Source organism: Cylas formicarius, unplaced genomic scaffold (genome assembly GCF_029955315.1).
Source record: "Cylas formicarius isolate icCylForm1 unplaced genomic scaffold, icCylForm1.1 PGA_scaffold_10__41_contigs__length_53128322, whole genome shotgun sequence".
In the NCBI taxonomy this organism is placed as follows: Eukaryota; Metazoa; Arthropoda; class Insecta; order Coleoptera; family Brentidae; genus Cylas; species Cylas formicarius.
Genome location: NW_026844214.1, coordinates 43,065,131 through 43,085,269, shown reverse-complemented (window position 1 = coordinate 43,085,269; position 20,139 = coordinate 43,065,131). Strand labels below are relative to the sequence as shown.

Here is a 20,139-nt window from a genome sequence, read left to right as displayed (position 1 = left end):
ATACAAAATTTACTTGGATTTAAGTAACCATGCGGCAACATAGCAAAGGCTGATTCCAGTGTTGACAAATTCAATTTTGTACAATTCCGTGCTGAATTGGTGCGAAGTATTACCAAGATATTTTGGCGTTATCATATTTTATTATTATTTTAATTATAGCGTAAACAAACTTTAAGCTGAATGCGTGTACATTTTCGTTGTGTTTAGTTCATTTATGAGAGATGTGGCAACACTGCACCACGGCAGAAGGCAGAAAAACTGTTGACGAAGTACCTATTGCTGTTGATCTTTTAATTTTCGATAGGTTCACAATCCCATAAAATTAATTTTTAGAAGTAAATTGTTGCTTTGGAAATATATTTTCGAGACCGCCGGAAATAAACTTTCGTCACATTCCCAACCTGAGCCATTGATATTTGTAAAAAAATGGCACAGTGGATAGGATATTTGGTCTCGATAAAGTGTGCGGATGGATTGGGAACCTACCAGGGGGAAATTAAGTCCGCAACGCATTCCGCTATTGTTTTGACGAAGGCTTTTTGTAACGGATTTCCCTGCGAAGAGCCCGAATTACAGATAAAGTGTGCCACCCTAGATCTTCAGTATAAATTGGTTAAATGGAATAATTTCTAGCGCCTGCGATATAGTTGACTTAAAATTGATTGACAAGACGCCTTCTAATAAGGTAGAAGAAACTAGCACCATTACAATAGCCAAACCTATACCAAAAAGGGCCGGTAGAGCTCAGAGTACCTCTGAGCCCAGTACTTCTAAGCAGATGAACGGATCTTATGGTAGTAAGTCCAAACCCATTGATATTGCCTGTTTCAAGCAGTTTAATGATAGTCTGCCAAACTCCTACAATAAAAATTATACCCCCAACAACAATAAGAGAGACAAAAACAAGGGTAAGTTGAGTGGCAGTATATATATAATTCTCTTTATTTCGTTAATAATTAACTGTGTAGTGAATAATATTCAAAATTTGATCCATTCTGTTGGGATTACAAAGAGCTTCAAGTAATCTTGACGCTGTTTGAATCACTAGCCACAGAATATTAATTTTATTGTTGGTTTATAACCTCTAAAACCCACTCAAAAGCAGTATAACCAACCATCCAAGAAATAAATTACTGGAAAAGAGCGAAGTTATTTTTCTGTTGTTTTTGGATTTTGCCAAATAGAAGAAAATAATAATTTGGGATTTTATTAAAAAACAACACAGTGTCCAAATAAAACTCAAGTTGTCACGAGTCAGGAGTTATTTTATGTCATTAGAAATTCATTTTATAGGTTATAAATCTCTGGGTGGGTACGTACTTATGTGTATTACTTTTGATTTGTCATTTAATGTTCAGTGTACTCCCATTTTATAAAGGTAAATGGTCGAGAAGCTGGAAAGATGAGGAATGTTTTGGATCGCCACTGGACCATAAAATAAGCAAGGATTTTGATTTTGAGAAAAATTTAGCTCTGTTTGATAAACAAGCCATATGGGACGAATTAAATTCTCAGAGACCCGACATCGTTAAAAATACAGATAATAAAAAAAATGGCAAATACAGGTAAGACTCTTGTGCATAAACATTGAACGTAATTAGGTATTTTTCTTATATACTTAATAATGAGCTGCACAAATTCGGTGATACAGATCTGTAGAGTTAATTTTGGTTCGATTAGTAGATCAAATTTCGTTTACCTTTAAAGTGGCCAAAAAAAATAGGTATCCTGAGGTTATTCGTCAATATTTTTTTGTCACAGGCACGACGAAAACGTCATAGCGACGATACCAACTTCGTTTCGACAAATCACAGTACCAAAACAGGACTTCTGCGAATACGTCACAGACGATGGTCTTATCATACCCAGTATATCACGCACGTTGCGCAAAAAATTGTTTGAGGTGGCGGACAGAGTGGGCCTCACGTGGGACAAGCGGATCGAGTTGATGGGCAGGGCCGCGACTGAGATCTCGATCCAGTTGTTGGGAGGCGGCCACAGGCTCAATCCCCACAACACCCATCAGTGGCCTACCGTGGTCGTGCTGTGTGGTCCGCACAAGTTAGTTACTTTTTTTCTATTGCAAATTAAACTCTTTCTGTTTTGTGTAGATCAAATCAACCATAAACTTCCCAGAAAAAGTTAATTTAACTTGGCAACATCGCATCGAGCTTGAAAGTTGCCAAAACCCAGTGCTTACAATCCACATTCTTGGATCTTTTATTATAGAAACCTTTTATTAAGGTATTTTGTTTTTATGCACCCATCAGTCAATATCATTTTATGTAATATGGTCCAGTCGTGTTTTCCTTAGAGGGAGATACGCAAAGACAAGAGAGAGATCAACCATTGTTATGATAATTTTTCGCTCTCGTCCATCATTTGTTTCACAATCTGGCAACACCGTTCTACCATCTGCATGCCTTGCGTCATATTCTTTAAGAGCGCAATGCAGTGTTGCCAAGATGTTCGAATTATTTTTACCGACACGTTTTGTGACGAAGTTCGTCTCATCTTGGGTAGGGCGGGCGCTGTAGGCCTAAATACAGCTCGACAGCTGGCTTCCCACGGGGTCCGATTGGTGGTCTACTGCGTGACGATGGACGCTACACCCCTAAAGCGTGAGCTGACTTTGTATTCATTGACTCACAACAGGATCCTGAGCAACGTGTCAGATCTGCCATCTACCTGCGACCTGGTGATCTGCGCGTTGTGCGAGGACATCGAGAATCCGAAGCACTACCCCTTACTAGCCGAATGGGTGAACAAGAATAAGGCGCCTGTGTTGGCGTTGGATCCACCCACCAGCGGTACCCCAGGTAAACATGGTTGTTACTTTTTATACGTTACAGTCTAAAAAGTAATTGTGGTTATAAGCTCTTAATTCATAGTCATATTCAAAATTTTAGTTTTGGTTAATTTAAAGTGTACATTACTCTTTGTTAATTCTCAACAATAATTTAGAAAACAAATGTGCTGTAATTGTTTGGACAGTTAATACAACACTGGTGAAGAGCATCAACTTGTTCAGAAAAAAATGTTTTGTCTTGTGGTGAAAACTACTCTTTCACTTCTATAATTGGCGGCTCATTTATGAAAGGGTATCCCACGAGCAAATTCTCGAAGTTTGGGGAATAAATGGTGGTCATTGGGTCCCTTCTTTTTCCTCCATTGGAGTCGGCTTCATTATAATTATAGTGTGACTACTTTGCAAAGAGTCGATTAGGATAACTCCTTCAGTATCCCAACAAAAAAACGCCATAATCTTCCCTGCAGATGCTGTTTGAGGGATTGGCAAGCCTGTGTGCCACCATTCCGTCTCCGCCTCTTTGACTTGGGATTCATCTTTAAATTCTGATCCGATATCTAATTCTTGATGTAAAAACTGTGGATGTGTAGTTGAAGGCCATCACCCAAAAGTCACATTAGTGACTTCTATTAAAATCAGTGTCTATATTTATTCGTAGATTTATTTTGTGTACACGTTTTTTGCAGGCGTTTTTCCCAAGTTTTCCCTTTTACCGGTGTTGCCTCTGCCTCACTCTCCCTGTAACGGAAAATTGTACCTTTGCAACCTGGGATTCCCGGTCGATATATTCAACGAGGTTGGTATTAAGTACAAGTCACCGTTCGGGCCCAAGTTCGTGATACCTTTGCATCCACGGGACGAGTGAATCGATTCCAAACAATTGGAAACAGCGAAATAATAGAAACAAAAAGAAATTAACGATCGGAGCGCGTGACAATTTTATAAGGTTGTATTTGGATCGGTTTCTAACCTCAAAGTGTTGGTGACAAAACGGGCGGGTCGATGATATTGCCAAACTGTGCAAAATCATGCCCGGATTTTTTTTTCTTTTTAAAACGATTTACACGATATTTTTGTACGGAAAATTGAATAAAGCTGTTTTCAACTTCGGATTTGTTTGTTTTTGTTTGGCGTCCGCCATGATTGATCGCACGCGCGTCAACATTCAGTGTATTGCCGCTTAACCTCACTTTTAGCAGAAAATTGGCCTATTAAAGTGTTTTTTCTGTAATTGTTGTGTATCAATTTAAATTAGTAGCATGATGAATAAATTCGTTTTTTGTTGAGTAGACGAAATTTTACCGCCACCGTCATTTTTTTCATCTACTCGGGTTGTATTGTCAAAAATTATTTTCTGTACCAGCGAATAATATTTGGAAACTCTTGTTATATTTTCCTCGAAATCATTTTCATTCCTTTTAATAAAATTTACCGCGACCGTCGGAGCTGACAAACGTCAAAACTCTAAAAAACGTCCGAAACGACAATAAATATAATTGTATTGATAATTTTTTTGAAGCGACGCTTTCCGTACGCTAGATTAGTGCATAATTTTAGAGTAAGGAGTAGAAAGAAATTATTAAGTTTTACATATTTAATTCTTATTTTGAGAACTTGATGCACTTAGGTGACGGAACCATAATTACCATACGGCCCGCCATTCTCTGGTTCAAATATTACGAGTATGATTCAAGATCACGAAATAAAACGAAAAACGGGACAATGACGTTTTGTCGAAACGATATCTAATGTTTTTGTATTTTACAGTTTGAAGGTTGTTAATTTGTTAACTGTCTCCTTTAACCGCAACAAAATGTATTTACTTAATTACTACTTATACACTTAAAAGAAATTAAATGAAGCGCGTGTTAAATTAGGTGCAAGTCACGGTGTTGTTTACTAAAAACAAAATGGCCGCCGAACAATATCTAAGTACAAATGACGTCAATGAAGGACCAGACGCGTTTCGCAAAGCTTCACCTAAAAATAAGCCGCGTGACCACAAACAACATCCGTTTTTTTGCGGAATCACGATTGTTACAAAATTTTTGGAAAATTTTTCCGAACAAGTACCCCCGATAAACAAAAACAACACGTCTTGTTTTCGTCTTCGTCATTGTATTGTAACGTCACCCGAAAATTACCAAATAATGTTCCTGTATAACGCAATCGAATTTGTGATTCTTTAAATCTGCTTATATTAAATTTTATTTCCTTTTAAAATCAACATTGGCTTTTAAATATTTTGTTTGTTGTTTGTTTCGTTTTCGCTGTACTGATTCTATTGACATTTTTTGAAATATGCATTCATTCATTCATTTTTTCAAATAACCTGGCCAAGTGTTACAATTATGTACTTTGTTAATTATATGTGTTCTAATCTAAAGGACAATTTTTCAGAAATTTTGGAGATTATAAAGAGAAAAATTAATATCTTGTGAGTTACGAGTTTAAAATAATATTTTGAAATTTTCTTATCACTTCAGATATTTTTATGAAACTTTGTATACAACTTCTAAACATTTGACGAAAAAGATTTTTTAAATGTTTACTTTACAGAAAACAATGGCACGCCACTGCTTCTTCCCAAAAACTTATTATTTCTATCTGGAACAAATTTTCACCCATATTTAGTCATTTTTAGTGCACAAAAGCAAAAAAGTTCATTGGGACAGTTTATGATACTTGATATGAAATTTGATAACCACCTAAGTACCTAAGAGTGGCAACATCTTTTTTGGTACATCAAATAATCACTTTGCATCGAGAGCATTACGATATATTTATGGCATTCGTAAATATGAGTGTCCTATAAACTGAAGGAATCCAAATGGGTAACTATGGAAACTAGAAGAGAATTATGCTCATGCCAGATTATATATGTGAGGACAACTACTTATTATTTACTTTTTCTTTGCTTACTTGATACTACCTCCTCCTTGCGTTAATATATTTTGCTGTTACTTAAATTATATCTATTCTAAATTGTTTTTAATTTCTTTTTGCTTAATATATTTTGCAATAAGTATTTTTAATATTATAATCTCTTTTTTGAATTTATATGTCAAATAAGCGTTATTACTATTAAAATTACATGTTGGTAATAACTTATATCAGCACTTAATTATCAAACATCTGTATCTAAATCTACTCAATGCAATGTTACAACCATTGTATTTGCAATCCGCTAAAAAGAGATATAAAATGATACACACCGCACACGTCAATATTTGACAATCTACAATTTAACAAAACAAACTAACCAAAATTATTATTATTAATAAACAAGGAATTTTCGTATGTAGTTTATTGTCTCTATCATTTATGGAAACCTATTACAAGCTGATTAAAAAAATCTACTAGAAAAACAAAAACTGGGTGAAACATTGGATCTTCTGGTCCCAAACGTAACCGCGATCTCTGGCGGCGATTTTCGCGCTGTTGTCGCTACTTCGCATAAATTTACAGTTTTAATTACCTGCCATTAAACGAAAGCCGGCAGACCTGACGCAATTTTAATCAATCTTTCCCAGTTTTATTGCCGATCCGACCGAAAAAAAAATTCGCACACTCCGGCGCTTTGTTACATCACTATTTTGATTGACTATTAATTCTGCGAAATACGTTTTTTTTTTTTAAACGCAAGAAGACGTTTTTTTTCCCACATTTTTAGTAAATTTTTATTCTCGGATCAAGAGGTTCAAAAAAGAATTAATAAACAGATGGCGCTAAGTCCATGAAAAATTAAGTGAATGTCTTTGCTGTGTAGAAATCGTCCCTCCTGTGTCAACTATCTTCAAGAGTAGTTGATTTTAGAGCTACTTGCAAAATTTAGAAGTGGCGGATCTTTAAAGACCAATATTAATACACGACATTATCAGCAGTTGACCAGTTATATTATAAAAAAATGCTACATATCGTAACGTTATATTTCTATGTCTCTGTGTTTCTCTTTATACAAAAACAAAATTTTAAAATAAAAGTTCAGAACACTAGGTAAATATCATATCTGAACTTGTTTGTTAATTTCCATCGAAAGGACTGTGATTGGCTAGGAGTTTGGATCTAAGGCTATCAAATTATATAACAATTGGCATAAGATAATCTCTCTAACCATAAAACATTTGACAAAAAGTTTAAGCCAGTTATATTCTTATTTTTATTGTTTTCTCTTCATGTACTTGTAGGCTTAATAATATAGGAATTAATTATTAAGTTCATGGTCGCTCGCATTGCTTTTTCTGGATATAAATATATTATATATATTCTAGCTTCTTATACAACATCTCATGCTTGGTATTTTTTTCATTCGTAAACACTCCGTACTTTCCGCAGCAAATACCTCTCGTGGCATCAATCGCTCAAGTAAATAAAGCCAAGATGATAAAACACCCAAGGGGGCAAAATCCCAGGTAAACATGCGGTTCGTGAATTATACATCTAAAGAAGGCAGGTAGGTGAGTGTATAAGATAAAATATGATGAAATTTTGTGACACCGAAGATCATGTTGCCGAAAATATTTAGTCTGTCGCCCTTATACATGGTCGCTATGGAATGATGAAATTTTTTATTTTGATGAAATTATTCCGGTCGTACGTCAAGGCTTTTTACATTGCGTTTATCAATGGACGAAATTGGAATTCCTGAAATACGCATTTTTTTTATGTTTGTCCGATTTGGCCGAAAATTTCCGCGAAGGTCAACAATTCTACTGTACAAGAAAGGTCAGAAGTTTTAGAAATTTTGTTTGTGTTTGCTATCTTCGGTGGGTATTTAGAAATTTAGAACCAAATACTTAGGAAATAAGTTACGTGCGGAAATGTGGCGTAAAGGATTAATTGAGGATAACAAACGAATTAAAAATCTTCCTATACGGGGTGACTCGCTTACTTGCTACTGCGCTCTATTTTTGTGCATTTTTAAAAACTTTATAAAAAATTAAGCTAATTTTATAATTAGTGTAAAAATACAGGTGTTATATTTTAAATTTCAATGTTTGTAGTAGCCATTCAAAATTACCCTGTAGAAATAACAAGTGAATTCTAAAGAAATTTAACTAGTAATTTAATATTCATGGCATTATGCATCTAAATACACTACTTTTATTCTATTTTACCTATTCTGAATCTTTAATGGTCACAGTCTGATTGAAGACGTGGCCAGTATGTCATTGATTGATTGGTTGATTTTTAAAAATAAATAATTTTGTTATCTCGTCCCACTTTATTTTCGAAACAAGGTAAGTATAGGGGGCACTCAACCATTGATTCAAATCTAGAGAGGAATTCAATTAAAAAGAAAAACAAGGTGTACCACTGAAAATTTTTTACTCATTGACGTTTTAATTGTTTTCTAAGTTGAGGCAGCTGGGAAAATACGCCAAATTAACGACGATAAAAGTATTATAAAGAAATCAAAGCTTAACTTCATTAATAGTAATGTTCTGACGAGTTTGTCTGGCATTAGTAATACCACAATTTAAGCGGGAAATGTCTAATGGACAAAAAAGAAGGAATAAATGCTAGAGTTGAGAAACGCCGCCATATACAGTTTTCGTCGCCCGGGCACATTTGAAGAATAAAATCCAGAAATAGTATAAAAAGTTCTTGTGAACAGAAGGTGCCCTGCAGAACACCATTGCCGAGATACAGCCGCAATTTTTGCTTCTCCTTTTTTCATTAAAAAAAATATGATCGGTTAAAAAAATGAAGATATCGAAGTAAATCAAAAACTGCTTCTCCGTTTAATCTTGTCGCAATGGTATTTTTGGATCACTTGTGGATATAAACTAAAAAATCTTAAATTACGATTGGTTTCGGATAGATCTAACAGATCCATATACCAAATTCTAAAATTTGCCTTTGGTAACTTAATATTAAGGTATGGATACTCTGTAGATTTTTCCAGTAAATTTGGCCTTGCCAGGGCAGCCTAGATTAAAATCTTCAAGCGAATGAATGTTTCGGCACAAATGTATTTATTTTCTCTAGGTGGAGCTTAGTGTTTGAGAAACGTGGGTTCCATTCCTTCCTCACTTTCTTCAACATCAACACTCAAATGGGACAAAGAAAAAACGCTAAAGTTAACTGAACAATAGGAAATGCGACCAGAATAAGTATGTTAAAGAAAAAAAGGATGTTTCATTTTATGTTGTGAAATGGCGTAAAATAAATTGAAACTATTGTTTTTGGCAGTAATATGATGTTTTTTTAATTTAAGTTTTAAATTAGTTTCAATTTCACCTGTTGCCAAGTATGTTAAAGTAACGTTAAATCATCCAGATGGTGAAATAGCTAATCGTAGGAATTCTGTTTTTTAATTAGAGGTTACCTATAGCTTGCTTAGAGCACATTCTAACATTCTTGGCCCATTGCAGAAAAGTATTGTATAATTTTGCATCTTTATCTTGCAATTCTTTCAATAATTTGGAGGAAATCCATTTTCTTGCCTTGCGACTAGATTCATTCTCACGAGATCTACGTAAGCTCTAGCTAGGAGAAAAATATATGCTGTAACACGACCAATAGTACGCGAAATCTACGAGTGGATCTACAGTGTACGGATTAAATTTTCTCAAAACTACCCGTGTGGTTTTGAGAAATTTTGTCGACGATTTTATTCCAAAAATTGAACTGAGGTGCCTTTTACTTGATGAAAATCCATTTATCAAAATAAATAAGAACTAACAGATTAGATTTTCACGAAATTATATATTATAATATTTACAAATTACCTGCTACTATAAATACCGAAAAATGACCATAAGGCTTTAATTAATGTTGTTGTGAGAATTTAAATTCAATAAAGGAGAGGAATTTAAATCTAATTGATCGTTAAACAATACATTTGAATGTCTCATTTTGTTAATCTTCATAACTTTCATTAAATTTAATTTTCTACTTTTTGTGGCTGCATGTAAAATATCAAAATTGTCGCCAAAAATGTGTTTTTCTGTGCTTAAGTGTGTAGCATAATTAGATCAAGACTATTGTTTTTAAACGCTCTTTATGTTCGTTAATGCGTTTCTTGAAAGATCTTGTTTGTCCAATATAAATTTTAGAACAAGATCCGCATTTTGACCTGTAGACACCTGATTTTTGAAATTTTTTACATTTCGTTTTATTGCTTTTTAAAAATTTTCCTTTTGTGTTGTTAGTTCAGAAAGCTATTTTTAAACCACATTTTGACAAATGTTTTGAAACTTTTTCACTAGGTTCTCGTATGTATGTAATTGTTTTAAATTGTTCGTGTTCTGTATTAGGTTTTGGATAAATAGAGTTTACTGTTGTCTGGATTTGTTTTTTAATTATAATTTTATCTATAATGGACGGATTGTAGCCGTTGTTCAGTGCAATTTGTTTAATGATATAAAGTTCTTTGTTGTACTTTTCTTTTGAGAGTAGCGTATTAAGAAGTATGTGTATAAAAGAGTGAAATGCAGTCATTTTGTGTGCATAAGGGTGATTTGAGCTGTTATGTGTGACTGTGTCCTTGTGTGAAGGTTTATGATAAATGGAAAAATCTAATTTGTTTTGCGTTTTCGTAATAGTTAAGTTTAAAAAAATTAATAGAGTTATCCTGTTCAATCTCGATAGTGAATGTTATACGATTATGTAATGAGTTAATGTAATTTAAAAAAGAATTCAATTGTCCGTCCGTTCCAACAAAGCAAGCAAAGACATCATCCACGTATCTATACCACCATAGAAAACTTTTACTTAAAGGATGTTCTAGTATGGAAGTATCCATAAAAATCTCGGCTAGCGAAGGACTAAGTGGGTTTCCCATAATCAAACCTCCCTTAGAGATGTAAATCTGTCCATTAAATTCAAAATAATTTTGGTCTAAAGGTACTATTAAGCCATCTAATAAATCTTGTTTCACCAATGGGTTAACCTGTTTCCGAGTTAGGGTGAAATCTACTAAATCTATCACATTGTACATCAAGTACAAGTTTTGTACATCAAAAGACATTAGTGTTGCGTTAGAAAGGATTTTGATATCTTTAATTTTTTTATTTTATTTATTTATTATTTTTTAATTATGCTACACACTTAAACACAGAAAAACACATCTTTTACATGCAGCCACAAAAAAAAGAAAATTAAATTTATTACCTTTCCTTTATTTAACTTAAATTCTCACAACATTAATTAAGATTTTATGGTCACTGTTCGGTATATATAGTAGTAGGTAGTTTGTAAATATTACATTTGATAAAGACAAGGTGTTGTCGAAACAATTGCCATGTCAAAATATATAATTTCGTGAAAATCTGAACTATTGGTTCTTATTTATTTACACAGTCTTATTTTGGGACACGCGAACATGTACTAGGCGCACGTCAACAAACCCCCCGTCAGAAGAGGACGCGCAAAAAAAAAATCGGTAGTCGAAAACAAATCGGAAAAAATGATCGCGCGATACCCACCGATTTCATCATCCACACGAGCTGAGCTCGACCGGCGCGTAGGTATACAAAACTCCGCTTACATCATCCGGAGCTTTGCTCGACGCTGCTATAAAAGCCGGAGGGTGGGTAAGGAACTTTATCATTCGCGCCGAGTTCTTCGCAGCACCGCGTGTCCCTCAAAGTTTTTTACGTCGCAGTACTTTCCTTCCGTTCGTTTTTTTTTTGCACTTTCTTTTGACGAGATGGCGAAAACTCACACGATCGATTACAACCACTTCATCAACACCCACAGCTCGAGACGAAGGCCCGCACTCACCAGGGAGCTGAGTAAGTTTTAATTCTCTTCGAGACTAACTTTAACAACTGAATCGACTAACTTATTAATTTTTTCCGAAATTTCAATGGAACATATTCAGGACGCGCTTGCTTTACGAATTTTCTTACAAATTAAAGATTTATGTTTTGAAAAGTGCGATTTAAATATTAGAATTGAAGACAGCAAACTAATATATACTCCACTCTCACGAAATTTTGTTGTATCAATTCCGTATAATTTCGTCTTCTTCTTTTTTTTGTTTGTTTATTTAGTTGGCGTATTTAACTTGATTTTTTGCAATATTCTAAACTAAGACAAACTTTTAACGACAAATATTATTATTAACTGTGGTTTCAAAGTTTAACGTTTACTATTCTTATCTTTCGCAATTTTTTCCTACTATAAAGCTCTCTCTCATGTTTTAAATCTAATGTTGAGTGCGTAAATTGTTAATTGTTGTCGATCGGTACGAACTAAATATTTGTGTATAAAATTTGCAAAGCATTTGCATTAGAAATTAGCAAATTGTCTTACTTCCCAACTTTCTCCGCCAAGTGTGCTCAAACCAATTTATTCCTTATCCACTGTCGCGATATTAAATTTCAAATAAATATTCGGACTAACTTTAATTATAGATATCGCGTGTCCCCACATATTCTTTTTTTCGCGATCTCAAAAATATGGCGACAAAGCTCTTTGCTAATAACTTCTGCTGCTTCAAGTCGATAATATTTCCGAGAACAGAGAGTAAAGTAGACATGTGTACGCTTTTCGAGTTGTTTAGTTTGATAATTTCTAAAGATAAGAGCTGTCGAGATATGTTGTTTGTTGAGTTTAAGAAATGATGCTTGAATCTTTGCCACTCTGCCGAGTTTTGCAGTCTACCTTTGAACATTAGGAGTTTTTAATGTTTTTTATTCGCATTTAGTGCCTACTAATTAAACTTACACTAATTTTAACTTTTCGAACTGAAAGCTCACCTGGAAGGCCCTCTTCAGTCAGTGTTATTTGTTTTAAATATGTAAAAAAAAACAACAGAAAAAACAGAAAATTCGTACTTACATTTGTTTTTATAAACTCCTCTTCAAAATTAATGCACCCCTATCAATTTCGTAATTGTGTTTTTATTTTCCACTCTTTATTTAATATAGTAATAATAATATAAGTAAAGATAATTAATCACTGTTCCACCAGATAACATTTAATTTTTAGTTAATGTCCGAAGAATTATACACAAATTGGCGAACAAGTACAAAAAATTTAAAAAAATAGATTTTAAAATTTCGTCGAGGTGCAGGCTAATTGGGGCTGGGTCATGGCGTCGAAATAATCTTTATAGAACAGAAAGGTGCTCTATTGAATTTAGGTCTGAGCTGCGAGGTGTCCACTGCAAGTTCTGGATGTTGATTTCATTTAAGTAACCCAAAAAAAATCTCCTTTAAACGATACAAACGGTGTTACGTGATCATGAATAATGTTTTCTCCTTTGGAGAGATACTTCGGTCACAAAATCTTTATCCAGCCTTGCGCCATACTTTATCATTATCTGTAGACCGTTAAGGCACAAATCCTAACATTTCTAGCAGTTTCGAGTTGATTACTTAACTCTCTACTAGTTAAGAGTGTGTTCTGGTTTACTTAAGTCTTCTGGCCGTTGTTGAATGATTAACAACCATTAAATTGTGCATAGTGCATACTGCTTCCCTTTTCTAGCAAATATTTAGGCTCTTATCTTTTCCTAACGAATTTGTTAAATATTGACCTAGTAAAGTAACCCTCACAAAAGAATAACCTGCAAAAGTTAAAGAGTTTCTTTATGGGTGACCCTGTATATGCTAAAATATACCTAAAATCTGCACCTAAAACCCAAGAAAAAAATTGCAGCTAAGAAAAAATAATATTACTTTCCTGAAATAATCATCAGTGCGATCCATTATTTCGTATTTGATTTTCATTCAGAAAACTACTCGTTGCTCTGACGTTACTGCCCGTTAAGAAATCCGAATGGATCTCGCCGACAATAACAACTATTGCAACGAATCGATAGCGAAAAAAAAAATCGAAATCGAAAAAAAAACAACAATACAAGTGACGAAACTAAAAACGGCGATTGTTTTCGAGATTGTTGCCTCCACGCCATCAGAGATACAGTTGCCGGGCAAAAATAAATACGAAAACAAAGCGAAAAATAGGCGTTATCGAAAGGCGCTTTGTTTATAAACAATTTGTATTGTTTCACAACCTCACAGGTTGCGTAACAGGAGTTGTTGCAATCAAAATGATGCCAGAGATGAGCTTACCATTGGATTTTAAATGAACCAAAGAGTTCGTTTGGATCTATCTGAAGAAGGCTCGCCTTCAAAACTATAAAACAGAAACCATACTTTTGTTTTTTGTAGTTTTTCTATTTTGGAAACATAGCACACTAGTTCATCATCAACATCAATATGTTTCTAAAGTTATGTCTTTACTGTAAAAAATTTAAAGAAGAAGATAATAAACATTGAACATTTCTAAACTTCGCTCGTTTTTGCAGCTAAACTTCAATACGGAGCAGGCAAGGAGTCGATCTCCCTAGCGGAAGGTATGCCGAACGAGGTCACCTTCCCATTCCAGGCGATCAATTTCGTCCTGAAGGACGGCCTGTCGATCACTCTCCAAGGTCAGCAGTTAAACTCGGCGTTCCAGTATATTCCCACTCAAGGTTACCCGCCGCTGCTTAAAAAATTGAGAGATTTCACGTACCAGATGCATATGCCTCCGAACTGGCACAACACGGACATTATCATGACCAACGGGTCGCAAGACGGTATTAGCAAGACGCTCGAGATGCTCATCGAAGATGGTGATGATGTTCTGGTGCAGAATCCGTTATACGCAGGCACCGAAGTCATCGTAAGTAATATTGGTTCTTTCCCCAGATCTAAAAGACGAGAACTCATTTGGGATGAACCGGAATGAAAATAATAGGAATGATAATCATTAAAATTTTCTTTGTAATTACCCGTTGATATTTCTATTCTTTAAACTCAGTAATAATTAAATGTAATTATTTTCCGCGCAACAATTTAATTTTATTATTGAAAAATGTAACTTATCTTATTTTTATTAAATTATTGCTTATCGTTTTTACAGAGATTTGCAAATGGAAATTACATATTAGCAAAAAATTATCTTAAATATTACTTTTTGTAACACAAAAATTGATTTGTAATATATTTTGGACCTTGCAAATTATTGCGACAAATTCCGTGCATACATCGCCACAAAATGTGTTTCCAATAATTTCACTTTCTAGTTGTAGTATGCAAAATTCTTATAGGAGTCTTAGCGTTCAAATCGTTCTATTAAAAAAATTCAACTCATTCAGCAACACACAGTTCGCAGGTCAGATAAGATAAAAATTAAAATCAAATGCTTATTATAATCTTAAAAAAAGAGTATAATCATTTTTGTTCCATAAATATTTGCGACGCGTTTATAAACTTCTATGGATTAGCATTGACAATTTGAAAGGAAAGGAAAAGGATAATTGTATGTTAGGAAATCACTCCAGATATAATCAAAAATCTATTAAGGAAATTTAATGAAAGAACTATTAAATGTCTAGAAAGGGATGGTAGATAAGTTGAATTTTTAGTAAACGGAAATGAAATATAAATTATTTTGATTAAATTATTGTTATGAATGAATGCTTTTCTTTTTATTCAATAGAACATTGTTACAGAACTTAATAGTGAGCTGAAAGGTTATCATTCCTTGAATAATTAGCTGATGTTTAATTTATTTACAAATTTGCATAATTGAATTATTTTTTTAATGGGGGATGGATAAGACATCTGACTATAGCTTTCAATTATGATAAATTTCTCTTAATAACACTTGTTTCACATATGGTACCGACTTAATGGAACATCAATTTATATTTTTATTTGGTACATCTTAATTTTGAAGTCATATGAACGTAATTCAACAAATTAAAAAAGTATTTTTTATTAAACTCAAAAATTCCTCTCGTCCGCAGCTGAAACCGTTCAAGGTCAACCTAATCGGCATCGAGCAGGACGAATTCGGCATTCTGCCGAGCAAACTGATCGACGCCCTTGAAAACTGCAAAGCCTACACGGAAGAAGGCGGAGGGAGGAAGATGCCAAAATGCATCTACCTCAACCCGACAGGTTCGAACCCGACGGGTGCCACAATGTCTCTCGAGAGACGTAAGGAGGTTTACGATATTTGCTGCAAGTACAACATCCTTATCCTCGAGGACGACGCTTATTACTTCCTGCATTTCCTCGAAGAAAGACCTGTGTCGTTTTTGTCGTTGGACGTTGAAGGAAGAGTAATAAGGTTCGACTCCATGTCGAAAGTATTATCGTCGGGGTTGAGACTCGCGTGGCTGACCGCCCCCAAGCCTTTGGTGAGGAACGTGGAGCTTCACATGCAGAGCTCGTTACTGCACTCTAGCACATTGTCGCAGGTAAGATTTTGTTCTTTTTAAACTGTTATGAATATGAATATGAAAAAAAAGTCTCTTGATTTTTGTTTCATTTTTTGGCATTTTTCCTATTTCTTTTTGATTCTGATAGTTATATGGTCTTCTAAAGGGGTAAAAAAAATATGTTAAAATTAAATTACGGTGTATAAAATATTATAACAAAAAATTCATAGAATCAAAAACTTATTTTTTTTCATAAAAATATGAAAAGTATAATTCATATTCTTCCCGCTGTTTAACACAAATCTTCTTTCAATGGTCATAATGCTAAAATTCCAAAATGAATTGAATGAATTGACAAATTGGTTCTTTTATTTTTTATTTAATTGCGCCATAGTTTTGTTTTTAAATAAGCAATATTGAGAGAAAACTAATAAAAATGCTGCTATTAACTTGTAGTGGTAAAAAAGATTATTGATTATAGGTACAATAAAATCGTTAGGCTAAAATGTAATTGGCAAAATTAAATCTGAAAATGAAATAGTTAAAATTAGTTGATTTAGTTTTGACAGTCTTGATCTTTCTTGCTTTTACCCGTTTATCTTTGGGAGAGGTGAAAAATTATATTTATTTTAGTGCAATAATGCAACTTCCTGATCTTTTTTTTTTGGGGGTTTTCAAGATAATTTTGGTATTATTATCGCCTTTATAAAAAATGTAGTATAATTCTACGGCTTGACAGCCCAATTTTTTTTTTCAATTACTTCGCTTTTTTTTCTTTCGTTTTTCACGATTGGGTAAACAAATTCTAATTGTTTCTTAATATGTTTAACGGTATGCGTACTTTAAGCTTTTCAATGTCATCGATGGCATTAGACTAAATATGTTGTCTAAGCTAAGGCAAAGTATGCGATAACGCAATTATCGTAGTCGTTAGTCGTTACCAAGAAATGCGTCAAAAAATATGTTCCGTTGATTTTCACAATAAAACATTAATCAAATCATCTCAAATTTTTTACATCTTGTAATTTTTAATGCTTTTTTATACAAAAAATGCTCAAGGATGTTCGAAGCGATATTTAACTTTAAAAAATCGCTGTATTTTCTGAGTACTTAAACTAAACTTAAAGAAAGAAGTCGCCATGCTCGCCACTGGTTAAAGATGTGTGCTTCGGGAATGATAAGATGCGGGAGTTGCTAAACGACAGTTTAAGTAATACAGATATGCCTATTAGAATCACAAACTAGTCAAAATACGGTGCAGGAGTATGCAACCAATTATACGTTAGCGCATTTTGCGGCACTCGCGAGAAGATGATTTACTATTCTTCGCTCGTGCGGAAAAATGCTGCTTTGCTCATTGTTTCATTGTTCAGAGTTAGATTTTAATTAATTTTCAATAGCCGGAAAATGTACTTGACAAACGAAATAATTGATAATCGTCGTGTCCAGAGGTCGACGAATGTTGCCGTATCGACATATCAATTTGTCAGTTCCACGATTGTTTCTGTTACAGTATTCGATTACGCAATTAAAAACAGAAGTGACCGAAAGTGATCTACATATATAAAATTGGAAATGCCTGCTCGTTATCTGGCCGTTAAAAAACAATTTCGGTAAAACGTTTGGTGTGTAGTCGCACTACTAGATTGTACACATTTTTTTTGTCACCGATAGCATTGAACGTTGGTCAAAATAATAGACGACACACACGAAACGGTTAGAAAGAAATTCCCGCGAAACGTTTAATGTGCATGTGTACTCACTTTCGTTTTTAACGTAGAGCGTTTCAATTTAAATAAAAAGAGGGAAAACATGGACCTCGTAATGTTTTGTTCTTTACAATAATTATAGGAAATTATAGATTATTTTTGACAACCCATTTTCGTTTAAACTAGAACGAAAATAGACGCGTCATAACTATTAGTGGGCTGTTTCAAACTGAAAACTACGATTTGGGAACTCCTATAAAAAATCAAAAGCTTATTACATCAAAAGATGTAATAAGATGTAAATAGGTTGCGTAAAAACCTGTGGTACCATATAAAGCTGCTATAATGGCTTAAAGTAGCACTTCATTTCTAATTTCTTGTGATAAAGTAAGTCACATTTTAGGATTTAAGGGTACGTAGTTTTCACTTAAATTATATTGAATTTATTTATAAATTACAGTTAGAACGCTTAAATTAAAGCTTAAATCTTAATTCTTACGTTATGTTAAAGCTCAGCTGTTAAATCAGCCATTATTGTACTCATAACCTCTTAAGGTTATCGGATTTATTTCATGATTCATTCGTTCATTAATATTTTAACAAAAAAGGGATGCGGTTCATACTTTTTTTGTTTTTACGTAGGTGCGCTTTTAGTTAGGATTTTATAAGTCGACGTTTACGTCAACGTCAAGGCTTTCTTTTTCCGTATAGCCTTCGGGGGTCGACGCGACGTCGCTCGGCCTTAAGTGAACGCGGAAACGTTTGACAACCGATTTATCGCAACGCTCGCATCGTAAAACACAAAAAAACCGTTTATTAGATACAATTTCATTAGAAGCCCTTTGACCCTCTCGCGGCCAAGCAGATACCGAAAGAGAGTTTCGCACACGCACATTGACGATCTGTACGTTGACCCACTATGAAAATAAGTGCCGTTATCGCTATCCATTCAAACATAAATTAAATAAATACTAATGTATCCGTCGAACTGGTTTTAACCGGTTCGTCTGAACTGGAAACACTTGACAAAAAATGCTTATCCGGGATCGCGGCCATTTTTATGATGTAAAAGCAGCCGCGGTTGTTGTTTTTCGTACGGCGGCATTAGCAATTTCAAAATCCCTATTCAGGCTTATCGGACGGTTGACGCAACTGACGCAATTTGTTTGCTTCAATTTTTTTAAATCGAATTTTGCAACCTTTCGGCTAAACTCGTTTGATATAGAAAAACCATGATGATAAAAAATATAAGTTCGCGTAGAAAGTAACGTTATTTCTTCCTCTAATAGAATCCACCCTTTTTTTGCTCCTTATAGAAGATTTCTAATTTTCAAATTGCAATCGCAGAATAAGATCATTCAGCAGCGCCAAATGGCGGGGATAACGAATTAACGAAAAATATATCTTTAGACTTTCTGCTTGTCTTGATATAAACCTTGATATAAACCTTGAAAATACTCTCGTACAAAGTGGAGCTTCAAATTGAAAATATCTTCTTTATTTCCAGGTGATCCTCGACAACCTGCTTACCAAGTGGGGTTACCAAGGGCTCATTTCCCACGGTGCTTACGTCTCCGCATACTACAAGGCTCGTCGCGACTTTACCGTCGCGTGTATGGAGAAGCACCTGAAGGGTCTTTGCGAATGGACCATCCCCAGTGGCGGTATGTTCGTTTGGATTAAAGTCCACGGCGTCGCAGACGTCTACGACATGCTGATGACTCGCGGTCTCAAAAAGAACATCACGTTGGTGCCCGGACACGCGTTCATGGTTGATCCCACCGAAGCCTGCAACTGCATCAGGGCGTCCTACAGTAAGGCAACCCTCAAACAGATAGACAAGGCGATGCAACTGTTGGGCGAACTGATAAGGGAAGAGCACGTGTTGTTGCGAAGGAAGCTCGACGGTTTGGAGAATTCGATACTTAGATAGTTGTGATGTACGGGTCGGAGAATATAAATATTGAAGGGGGGCGTATATGGGGATTTTCTTGGGCCCCGCCCTCCGATATAACCCGAGCGCGCGCAAGCGCGTTTCTTATTACCAGGGTGTGTTAGAGCCTGGCGTCTTGGTGGCTGCCTATGGAGTCGGGTGGAGGAAATCTGGGGGGTTCTCGCGACATTCGTGACTTAGAAGTATACGTAATTTAATTAATTTGACTTGTAAATAAAACGATGAGATTCCTTTGTGCGTTTCATTTTACCCCACCGAAGAAAATCTAAGAAGAATTCACTCGGTATCGTTTGGCCTGAGGTTTAGTAATGCCAAACTGCATATACTACATACTTATAATTCGTTCATTGACGCAAGAACTCGTCTATGTTGGTTCCCACCTTTAGCTCTTGTGGGGATAGCTCAGAAACGGTTGCTAAAATCATCTCCTATCCAGGACAACTTTTTTATCTAAAATACTCTGTAGAATAAGAATTTTTGAATAAAAGTAAAACGT

General features: G+C 34.7%; 2 protein-coding genes across 3 annotated transcripts; both read left to right on the top strand.

The window, feature by feature from the left end:
• The first annotated feature begins 174 nt into the window (after window positions 1-174).
• Window positions 175-3,914, top strand: LOC132708113 (enhancer of mRNA-decapping protein 3). 2 transcript variants are annotated; one of them, XM_060680237.1, is made up of 6 exons: window positions 175-581; window positions 634-908; window positions 1,379-1,565; window positions 1,762-2,061; window positions 2,524-2,819; window positions 3,496-3,914. In XM_060680237.1, exons 1-6 carry the CDS (start codon window positions 427-429, stop codon window positions 3,672-3,674), a joined length of 1,392 nt encoding a protein of 463 aa, XP_060536220.1. In that variant the 5' UTR covers window positions 175-426; the 3' UTR covers window positions 3,675-3,914. The 2 variants fall into 2 exon arrangements, with proteins under 2 accessions (XP_060536220.1, XP_060536222.1); XM_060680239.1 differs by lacking the exons at window positions 175-581; window positions 634-908 and adding an exon at window positions 951-1,308.
• Window positions 3,915-11,282: 7,368 nt separating this feature from the next.
• LOC132708014 (kynurenine/alpha-aminoadipate aminotransferase, mitochondrial-like) lies at window positions 11,283-19,868 on the top strand. Its single transcript, XM_060680091.1, has 4 exons — window positions 11,283-11,550; window positions 14,076-14,434; window positions 15,564-16,019; window positions 19,197-19,868. Exons 1-4 carry the CDS (start codon window positions 11,466-11,468, stop codon window positions 19,620-19,622), a joined length of 1,326 nt encoding a protein of 441 aa, XP_060536074.1. The 5' UTR covers window positions 11,283-11,465; the 3' UTR covers window positions 19,623-19,868.
• Window positions 19,869-20,139: the final 271 nt, after the last annotated feature.

Excerpts from the sequence above, each read along its gene's own strand:
- LOC132708113 (XM_060680237.1), top strand. The coding sequence starts at position 427 with ATGGCACAGTGGATAGGATATTTGGTCTCGATAAAGTGTGCGGATGGA. Across the intron at positions 909-1,378 it reads TAAGAGAGACAAAAACAAGG|GTAAATGGTCGAGAAGCTGG; the intron begins GTAAGTTGAGTG and ends CATTTTATAAAG. Across the intron at positions 2,062-2,523 it reads GTGCTGTGTGGTCCGCACAA|GGCGGGCGCTGTAGGCCTAA; the intron begins GTTAGTTACTTT and ends CATCTTGGGTAG.
- LOC132708014 (XM_060680091.1), top strand. The coding sequence starts at position 11,466 with ATGGCGAAAACTCACACGATCGATTACAACCACTTCATCAACACCCAC. Across the intron at positions 11,551-14,075 it reads CGCACTCACCAGGGAGCTGA|CTAAACTTCAATACGGAGCA; the intron begins GTAAGTTTTAAT and ends TCGTTTTTGCAG. Across the intron at positions 14,435-15,563 it reads ACGCAGGCACCGAAGTCATC|CTGAAACCGTTCAAGGTCAA; the intron begins GTAAGTAATATT and ends TCTCGTCCGCAG.